Here is an 11,023-nt window from a genome sequence, read left to right on the forward strand (position 1 = left end):
GCTGCGCATGTGCGAAGGAGAGCCCGCCTTCTGACCTTCCTGTTGAGGTGTTCACCAATGGAAAGAGTGGGAGGACCGGAAGGACTCTCGTCCTCCAGCCAATCCTGCCATTGTGTAACTGAAGATTGAGCTTCACACAAACTGAAACTTCCTCCTGTCTCCAACATCTGTGAGTAAAACAATTTATTTTCTCATTCTCACCTTCAATTGGCCACTTGCAGCAACCGAAGGGAAAGGAAGTGAATCCAGGGAGGGCATAGACTCTGGAAAGCTTGGCCCAGATCTCTCTCTCTTAAAGACATTGACATCCTTTGCTCCCTTAACAATGGGACATTTGTTTGTCTGGTTAAACCAGAGGAAGGAGCAATGCTCCGAAAGCTCGTGTTTGAAACAAACCTGTTGGACTTTAACCTGGTGTTGTAACACTTCTCACTTTCTGGTTAAAAGGATGGTCTCTTTCCCAATGTTCACAATTAAAGGACTGGTTTACCCAGGAGATGGCTGACATTAAATTAATATCAGGCATAGTCATGTCTGGTGTTGTTATATGGTACAGATTAATTATATTATTGCTGGATCTGTAATAAAGTATATTAATGATTCCTTCCAGTCAGGTAATATTAATCATCACTTAATATTAAATAACTTGAGTATTACTGAAAAGAGGGAAACGCAGTCAAAACGTTTAATCGTCAGGACAGATGCAAGAATACCGAATTTCGAAGGGAACACTTTGTATTTCTTCAGAAAACAGGATCTGATTGGTTGGCAAGTCATAACTGATTGGATAATTCTTCGATAAGTCTCTGTCTTATGCGTATTCAAAAAAGGTGCTAAATAGCCAGGTAATTTAAATCCAGTACTTTAAATAACTACCAGGTCTCCATTTCTTGCAGGGAAGCAGTGAGCGGGGATCTGTCAATCAGCCTGAATCAGCACCTTCAGGACATTTGGGAGGATGGGTGATGGAAAGTGAGTCACAGCAGAGTGAGAATGGTGGCGGGGGGGGGGGGGGGGGGGGGGAGGGAGGGATGGAGATTTACAGCTTTTGGGGAATGAGAGAGGAAAGAATGTTCCACAGAAACTAGAATTGTCTGGTTTGAATCTCTATCCTGTAATAACAGTGATTAATTTTGTAAACTCCTTTTAAAGGATATCAGAAGGGGAGGATTTGCAGACTGAAATCCCAGTTCAAACGTCACATCAAAATATGACAGAGGCACTCGACTCATCAGGTCCTGAATATCATCAACCTTGGAATCTGGAAGGAGATGTGTTTGTCTGTTCCGTCTGCTTCTGAAGGGTTTAAACATCAGTATGACTGGAAAAGCACTGAGATACACAAGCACACAACTGAGAGTGTTCCAGTGAACTGACTGTGGAAAAAGCTTTCACCAGTTTTTTTTTCTTATTCGTTCATAGGCTTCGCTGGCTGTGCCAGCATTTATTGCCTATCCCTAATTGCCCTTGAGAGGACAGTTAAGAATCAACCATATTGCTGTGGGTCTGGAGTCACATGTAGGCTAGACCAGGTAAGGGCAGCAGATTTCATTTGTAAAGGACATTAGTGAACCAGATGGGTTTTTACGACAATCAACAATGGTTTCATGGTCATCTTTAGACGTCTTTGGAATTCAAATTTCACCATCTGCAGTGGTGGGATTCGAACTGGGGTCTCCTGAGCATTACCCTGGGTTTCTGGTTTACTAAGGCAGTGACAATACCACTGCGCCATAGATAACCTGAAAAACATCACACCATACTCAGCGGGGAGAGACAGTACTCTCGTTCTGTGTGGACATCTCATGTGGTCTTCGAACCCTGAGAAACATAAGGACACCCGCACCATGGAGAAACCGTGGAAATGTGGGGACTGTGGAAAGGGCTTCAGATCCCCATCAACGCTGGAAACTCATCGCCGCAGTCACAATGGGGAGAGACCATACACCTGCCCTGAGTGTAGGAAGGGATTCAGTTCTGCAAGCCACCTGAGGATGCACCAGCGAGTTCACACAGGGAAGAGACCTTTCACCTGCATTGAATGTGGGAAGGGATTCACTCAGTCATCCAGCCTGCAGACACACCAGCGCGTTCACACCGGGGAGAGGCCGTTCACCTGCTCTGTGTGTGGGAAACAATTCACCCAGTTATCTGGCCTGCTGAAACACAATGTCACCCACAGTAATGAGAGACCCTTTAAATGCTCTGATTGTAAGAGTGCTTTCAAAAGCTCTCAGGTACTGATGGAGCATCAGCGCATTCACACTGAGGAGAGACCGTTCAGCTGCTCCCACTGCACAAAGAGATTTAGAATGTCATCCAGCCTGTGGAGACATCAGAAAGTTCACACCGGGGAAAGGCCATTCAGCTGCACTATTTGTGGGACGAGATTCACTCAGTTAACGCATCTGCAGAAACACCAGCGAGTTCACACTGGGGAGAAGCCTTTCACCTGCTCCCAGTGTGGGAAGGGATTCACTCAGTCATCTGACCTGCTGACACACCAGCAGGTTCACACATGATTACGTTTGGATTCTGCTGTTATTGCTGCTGTTAATCACATCCAGGACTGAACCGTGTTCATTCTGACACTTGGTGAAGTGGGACTGGCCGGCCTCATGTCTTTGCTTCCAGTGGGCTGATGCTCTTTGAGCCTGGGAGAGCACATTTCCACTGAAATGATCCACAAAAGCTGATGAACGACATTTATTTTATCCTGGATAGTAAATAATGTTTCCTCCCCACTACAGGTAGATCTAAAATAAATGAAGAAAAAAACTGAAAAAAGTCAGTAGGACTGACAGCATCTGTGGAGAGAGAAACCGAGTTAATGTTTCATGTCCAATGTAACTCCACTTCAGAACTAGAGAGAGGGAGAAATGTGATGGGTTTGATGCTGGTGAGAAAGGGGGAGGGTCAGACAGAACAAAAGAGAAAGTCAGGGGTTGGTTAGAGGGTGGGTGAGATTAAATGACAAGAATGTCCTGGAACAAAAGGCTAAGGGAGAGGTAATGGTTGTAGTAAAGAAACAAAGCATTGATCCAGAGTCAGTGTTAATGGCAGAATAAAGGACAGCCCTGTCTGGAAGTAAAAAAACATGAAAACAAGATGCAGACTGGCACTCGGCAAAAACACAAATCAAAATGGAGGCAAGAGTTCAAGGTCTGAAGTTGTTGATCTCAATGTTGAGTCCAGAAGGCTGTAAAGTGCCTCATGGGAAGATGAGGGGCTGTTTGTCCAGCTTGTATTGGGCTTCTCCGGAACATTGCAGCAGGCCGAGGACAGAAATGTGAGCCTGAGAGCAAGGTGGTGAATTCTGATGGCAGCAAGCTGTTCTTGAAAATACAGAAAAATGTGTCATTTGAAACATGGAAGTCTGGAAATATCTGGTTTCAGAGGGTACAGGGAAAGATCCCACAAAAGTTTAATAGCAGCTTCAAAGAGCAGGGTTATAAAATGCAGAATCTTGCTCACAAGCAGGTTTAGCAAACACACAGGTTTCATGTGGTAAGCTAAAACAATGGCTCACACCTTCATGGAATGTAACTATCTCAGGAAGCATCTGAAAAAGCATGGATGAGAGTTTCAATTGCATTAAGTGACGAATGTTTAAAACAGGCAAGTCTTTCAAGTCATAACCAAGTTAAATTTTACCATACAGCTAAAAGCAAAGTTTCACACCTTAATTGAAATAAACTCTCTTAGTAAACAGCTGGAAAGGATGGAAGATGCTCAGTCGAATTTGGTGTCAATTCTAAAGTGTAAAATTCTATGAACATCAAGTCAATTAAAAGAAAATTGGAGACGACCTGTCTACGAGAAACATCATTTAAGTCAAAATCAAAGGCAAAGTTATGAGCTGGGGACAATTGGAAAATTAAACGATTCGAAATCACAGAAATAAAAGTAACACCTATTGAAACCAAAGCATTTCTTAATCAGATCTGAGAGGAGACGATATGCCCAAATTGAATAATTAGTTGTATTAGAATGTTTACATCAAAGATACTTTTAACAATCAAAGGGAAATAAGTTAATTTACAATAAGGCTCTAAAAACTTAATAATTAAAAGAAAGAGAATATAAACCCAGGGAGCAGAAGCAGAACAGCAACAGCAACAGGAGAGAAGGGGAGGAGAACTCAGAGAGAGAGAGAGAGAGAGCTCGGTCATGGGAAAGACAAGGCAAGCAGCCGAGTTTAAACAGTTATACATCTAAGGAAGACTAGAATTTAAGCAGAGCCAGAGCCAGCTCTCACAGCTCGGTGCATGGGAAAGACAGGACACAGCAACCGAGTTCACCAGCGAATACAACTCAAGAAGACCAGATTTTAAGAAGATCGATTGTCAAGGTGGGACTGAAGGTCTGTACAACCAACCAGCAGCAGCCAGAATCAAGATCTTTTTTCCTTTCTGTAAAGAAAGTGTTTGCAGCTTTTAAAAGAAAAAATATAATAATAAAAATAACTTAACCTGAAAAAGTGGTTCTTAGCTTACTTCACTTCCTTAATAACGCAGGACCCAGGACATCGATGCTATTAAGGGGTAAGTAGGTAAAATTCTTCGGTGAAGGTATGGGTTATACCGGGGGATAACTTGAAAAGATAGTTTGACCTAAATAGCACCCACAGAAGCCTGCATCGGAGTCAGGGAGTGAGAATCCCTGTTCACCATTTAGAATATCAACCTTTTTTTTGGTATAGGGGGAATTCTAAGAATAGTGGTGAGTTTTAACTTCAAAGCGGAAGGTCAGGGTCAGGCTTGTGGACTGAGCGGAGGTGTTCCACAAAGAGGGCAGGGAACAGGCTACAGATGAATTAAAGAGAAACCATTTGGGTCCAGAACATTGTGAACATCCTTTTACTCTGGTTGTATTTGATCTTCAATTCATTTTGTTTTTTTTAACCATGTTCTGTTTCATCAATAAACTTTTATTAGTACAAATATTAGATTTTTCTGTACTTTTCATTGGATAGGTGTACTTTAGGGAAAGTGGGTGAGAGGGGTTGACAGGCTCTTTAACAGAAAATGAGCCCCTCTGAGGTAATTGGCAAAGGAGCCAGAGGGGCAGATGACATTTTATTTTATTTTTTGACAGCGAGTTGTTCTGATCTGTCAGAAAGCAGATTCAATAGTATCTTTCCGCAGGAGAAATACTTGAAAGGGAAGAATTTGCAGGGCTGTGGGGAAGAGCAGAGCAGTTGGATGAATCAAATAATTCTTTCAGGCTGGGAATCTGAGCCTCTAACTTTTGTGAGGGTTAAAAGGGGCTGATTTCAAGGGCAGCATGGTGGCGTAGTGGTTCGATCTCGGCTCTGGGTCACTGTCCTTGTGGAGTTTGTACATTCTCCCTGTGTGTGCGTGCGTTTCCTCCGGGTGCTCCGGTTTCCTCCCACAGTCCAAAGATGTGCGGGTTAGGTGGATTGGCCATGATAAATTGCCTGTAGTGTCCTGAAAAAAGTAAGGTTAAGGGGGAGGGGGGGGGGGGGGGGGGGGGGGGGGGGGGGGGGGGGGGGGGGGGTTGTTGGGTTACGGGTATAGGGTGGATACGTGGGTTTGAGTAGGGTGATCATGGCTCGGCACAACATCGAGGGCCGAGTTCTGTTCTGTGCTGTTCTATGTTCTATGTGCAGGTGGATTGGCCACACTAAATAGCCCCTTAATTGGAAAAGAAATAAATATGGTACTCTAAATTTATTTTTTTAAAGGTTCAGATTTCATTGCAGCCTCTTCCCTGTATATGTATTTAAAGAGATGGGTTTCACTTTAGCTCTGAGTGACCGATATAACAATTGGTTGGAGGCCCATTTCCCAGTCAGTCCTCCAGCACCTTCCTGACTCTATTAGTGGGATGCCCAGGGCAGTTTCCTAACTAGGTCACAGGCCCCGTTATTTTTAGCTAAATTCAGCCTCAGCTCCGTCTCCTGGCTGTCATTGACATGAGCAATAGAGACAGAAAGGTGCCCGAGGCTCAGATGGGAAGTAGCAACTTGTGGCTCTAAACCAGCAATTCAACATTTGTCGGTCATTTATTTGTCAGTCATTGTTCTTTATTCTCGGGTTTTTATGATTAGATTTAGGCACTGGAGGCAAAATGTGGGGGCTTAAAGGGTATTTTCCCTTTCTAACTTTGTATTGTCAATAGTGTCAGCTGTGGCTCAGTGGGCAGCTCTCTCACCTCTGAGTCAGAAGGTTGTGGATTCAAATCCCAGTCAAGGGACACAAGAATCATGTCCAACATTCCTGGTCCCAGCACTGAGGGAGTGCTGCACTGTCAGAACAGCCTTCTTTCAAATAAGATGTTAAACTGAGGCCCTGTCTGCCCCTCTCAGGTGGGTGTAAAAGTTCCCACAGCCGCTATTTTGAAGAACAGCAGGGGAGTTATCCCCGGTCAATATTTATCCCTCAGTCAACATCACTAAAAACAGATCATCTGCTCATTATCACATTGCTGTGTGTGGGATCTTGCTGTGTGTAAATTGGCTGCTGCTTTTCCTATATTGCACCAATGACTACACTTCACAGGTACTTCACTGGCTGTAAAGCACTTTGGGACGTCCTGTGGTTATGAAAGACGCTATAGAAATGCAAGTTTTTAAATCGAAGATTTATGTTTTCTGAACTTGTAATCTGGAACTTTATTGATTTCAGCCACCCCCAACTTACCATTTAATAAATTAACTTTGGTTCAGACAAGGCAATTAAGACAAAGACAGAATTCACGATATTAAATTTCAGAAGTTTATTCAAAAAAAACTTTAAGACATTGACTTTTCCAACTTCATGTGGGTGATCAGTCTGTAGCAGCGTAACCCTCTCTGGCTCCTTCTTTGACAGTAATTCTTGTGGAATTCAGCCTCGGGAGTCTGGCTCCTTCTTTGACAGTATTTTCCTTGGAATTCGGACTCAGGAATCTTCAGTACTTGGCCAGCAAGGAAGACCTTCAGAACCTCTACTTTTATCCCCAAAGTGACCATTACCTCACATCAGATTTGGGTGTGTTGTAACATGACCATTGGTCAATTTGGTCACTGGATTAATTTAATTGGATCCCCAATTACTGACACCACCTTCTTTCATTATCTCAGACAGGAATACAACAGAACTATTTCATACTATCCCTTTATCTGATTCTATACCAGGGGTGGGCAAACTTTTCCGTGCAAGGGCCACATTCAGAAATTCACAATTTTAAAGGGCCGCATAGTATATTAATTAATAGTCCCGGATGTAACCAATTAGCGTGCGGCATATACCTCAGCGCTTCCCCCGGCGGCATCCTGCCTTTAGCCCTCTTTTTCTCTACTTTTCAAAAATGGCGCTTCACCCGGTTATGATTCTGGGCGCCTCATATAGAACATAGAACAGCACAGAACAGAACAGGCCCTTCGGCCCTCGATGTTGTGCCGAGCAATGATCACCCTACTCAAGTCAACGTATCCATCCTATACCAGTAACCCAACATCCCCCCCCCCCCCCCCCCCCCCCCATTAACCTTATAAAAAAAATATAAAAATGTTTTTAAAAAAATTTATTATTATTTTTTTTAATTACTTGATCTTGGTGGGCCGCATAAAGACCTTTGGCGGGCCGCATGCGGCCCGCGGGCCGTAGTTTGCCCACCCCTGTTCTATACAATCCCTTATTCATATAGTTTCAAATGCTGAGGCTAATCAGAGCTTGAAGCTCTCTCTTGCCAGTACATTTATCCTCATTGCATTCTTTACAGACACAGCAATTAAGCTTTTATATTTTTACAGCAAATAAAACCCAGTCTCTCACTATAACTACTGATTCATTGTTGATTATTTAATTGTCACTCAATTAAGGCTCATTATTTATTCAGCCATCTGTTACTGACTGGCAGCTAATTAATACAGTAATCTTTAATTAATACATTTGGTTAATATAATATCCACTGGTTGAAAAAGACTGTTTTATGGAAGACAATCACTTTCTTTCTTACTAACTTTGATTGGATTGAACAATGAGTCTTAGGCTTGAGCCAGGCTTTGGCAGGATGATACCCTGTAGCTTCACAAAATTCTGGAACAATGTGAAACAATTTTGCTTTATTCATCAGTTTCGAGAAACAGTTTGGTTTATACAGAATGAATTTTTAAAATAAAGGTCCAGTCAGGTTTCAGAGTTTAACTTGGCTTCCTTAACCTTGTTACTTATAACAATGAAGATGACGAGTGATTGATTTTTAGAACGAAATATAATTAATGAGGCATACCCAGAATTTCCAACATTACAACAGTGACTACACTTCAAAATTACTTCAAAGGCTGTAAAAAGCTTTAGGAGATTGTGTGGTCATGAAACGTGTTATCGAAATAGTTATAGAATCCCTTGAGTGCAGAAGGAGACCATTCATCCCATCGCGTCGACACCGATTCTTCCAAAGAGCACTCTACCCATATCTACTCACCCGTAACGGAAGAGAAAATGTTGGGAAATCTCAGCAGTTCTGGCAGCATCTGTAGGGAGAGAAAAGAGCCAACGTTTCGAGTCCAATGACTCTTTGTCAAAGTCAACAGTCAGAGAACGTGGGGAATATTTATACATAGGAGTGAGAATGAAAGATGAGTCATAGTCACAGAAACCCAGGGAAACGAGGTAATATTCCCCACATTCTCTGTCTGTTAGCTTTGACAAAGAGTCATTGGACTCAAAACTTTAGCTCTTTTCTCTCCTTACAGATGCTGCCAGACCTGCTGAGATTTTCCAGCATTTTCTCTTTCGTTTCAGATCCCATCATCCGCAGTAATTTGCTTTTATCCACTCGCCCATAACCTAACCTGCACATCCCTGGACACTGAGGGGCAATTTATCAGGACCAATCCCCTTAACCCATACATCTTAGGACTGTGAGAGGAAACCAGAGCACTCAGTGGAAACCCATAGACACGGGAGAACAGACAAACCCCACACAGACAGTGACCAAGGCCAGAATTGAACATGGGTCCCTGGTGCTGTGAGGCAACAGTGCTAACTACTATGCCATTGTGCCGCTCAATAAATGTAATTTATTTTTAGAACTAGTCCCCAAACTTGGATATATCACACTCGGTCCCCTCGCCAAGATCACTCATAAAGACTGAGACTAGATTTTATGTAACAACCATGTCGTTCACTGCATTTCAAATCCCCTGTGAAAATCCAAACACAGTATCTCATGAAAGTATTTGATTTAAAACAGAATGACTTGTTGTGATTTGGGATTTACTGCCTGACAATGGTGCAGGAAGTAAATTCTACTGTAACTTTCAAAAGGGAACTGGACAGATTCTGCAGGAAAATAAACTTGCAGGGTGATGGGACCAATGAGATTGTTCATTCAAAGAGCGAGCATGGGAATGGTGGGTTTAATGGCCTCCTTCTTTGCCCTTTGATTCTTGTTAACATTTGAAGAAAATCTTAGACTTGAACCAGAGTTTGGCAGTATTTGGGAAATACCTGAAACCCACTTCCGACCAGGGGGTAGAAGCGGAGATGATGGAACGTTTCCAAAAGGAAATTGGATGGGCTTTTGAGGGAAATAAACCGATACGGGATAGAACAGGACAATCATTTGATCAATAGAAATCTACAAGTTGTGAATCTTTGGAATTCTCTACCCCAGAGGGCTGTGGGAGCTCAGTCACTGAGTGTGTTTAAAGCAGAGACTGACAGATTTCTAAATCCCAATAACACAAAGGGATATGGGGATAGTGTGGGGGGAAAAGGCATTGACGTGGATGATTAGCCATGATTGTATTGAATGGTGGAGCAGGCTCGATGGGCTGAATGGCCAACTCCTGTCCTATGTTCCAATGATACAAAGATAGGCAGGAAAGTAAATTGTGAAGAGGACACAATGAGGTTATAAAGGGATATAGATCGGTTAAGTGAGTGGGGAAAAGATCTGTAAAATCTAGTATTATGTGGCAAAATGTGACATTATTCATTTTGGCACAAAGAATAAAAAAGCTTATTATCTAAATGGTGAGAGATTGCAGAGCTCTGAGATTCAGAGGGATCTGGGTGTCCAAGAGCATGAATCACAAAAGGCGAGTATACAGGTACAACAAGTAATTAGGAAAGCTAATAGAATGTTATTGTTTATTGTGGGGGAATTGAATACAAAAGTAGGGAGGTTATGCTTCAGTTATACAGGACATTAGTGAGACCACATCTGGAGCACTGTGTACAGTATTGCTCTCATTTAAGGGATGATGTCAATGTGTTGGAAGCAGTTCAGAGAAGGTTTACTGGACTCATACCTGGAATTGGAGGCTGGCTTTATGAGGAATGATTGGACAGGCTGGGCTTGTGTCCGATGGAGTTTAGGTGACTTGATTGAACCGTATAAGATCCTGAGGGGCCTTGACAGGGTGGATGTGGAAAGGATGTTTCCTCTTGTGGGAGAATCTAGAAATTAGAGTCACTTTAAAAGTAATAACTTGCCCATTTAAGACAAAGGAGAACTTATTCAATGAGAGGGTCGCGAGTCTTTCGAACTCTCTTCCTCAAAGGGCAGTGGAGACAGAGTCTGTGAGTATTTTTAAGGCAGAGCTGGATCAATTCTTGCCAAGAAGGTGAAAGGTTATCGGGGGGTCAGCGGGAGTGTGGAGTTGAGGTTACAATCAGATCAGCTGTGAACGTATTGAATGGTGGAGCAGGCTCGAGGGGCCGAGTGGCCTACTCCTGTTCCTAATCTGTATGTCATCACATCCTTTATGATAGATTGTAGCATTTCCCTCCTACTGATGTCAGGCTAATGGGTCTGTGGTTCCCGTTTTCTCGCTCCCTCCTTAAATAATGGGGTTACATTTACCACCTTCCAATCTGCAGGAACCATTCCAGAATCTATAGAATTTTGAAAGATGATCACCAATGTATCCACTATCTCTACAGCCGCCTCTTTCAACACTCTGGGGTGTAGAGCATCAGCTTTTGGGAATTTATTAACTTTGAACCACATTAATTTCTCCAGTGCTACTTTTTCACTGATACTAATCTCCTTCAGTTCCTCCTGC

General features: G+C 42.8%; 1 protein-coding gene across 1 annotated transcript; it reads left to right on the forward strand.

Annotated features, from left to right (window-relative positions):
* The first annotated feature begins 1,644 nt into the window (after nucleotides 1–1,644).
* LOC119951575 (gastrula zinc finger protein XlCGF49.1-like) lies at nucleotides 1,645–8,114 on the forward strand. The gene is made up of 2 exons (XM_038774763.1): nucleotides 1,645–2,430; nucleotides 8,083–8,114. The coding sequence occupies exons 1-2, from the start codon at nucleotides 1,806–1,808 to the stop codon at nucleotides 8,112–8,114; spliced, it is 657 nt and encodes a 218-aa protein (XP_038630691.1). The 5' UTR covers nucleotides 1,645–1,805.
* The last annotated feature ends 2,909 nt before the right edge of the window (nucleotides 8,115–11,023 follow it).

Source organism: Scyliorhinus canicula, chromosome 17 (assembly GCF_902713615.1).
Source record: "Scyliorhinus canicula chromosome 17, sScyCan1.1, whole genome shotgun sequence".
NCBI lineage: Eukaryota > Metazoa > Chordata > Chondrichthyes > Carcharhiniformes > Scyliorhinidae > Scyliorhinus > Scyliorhinus canicula.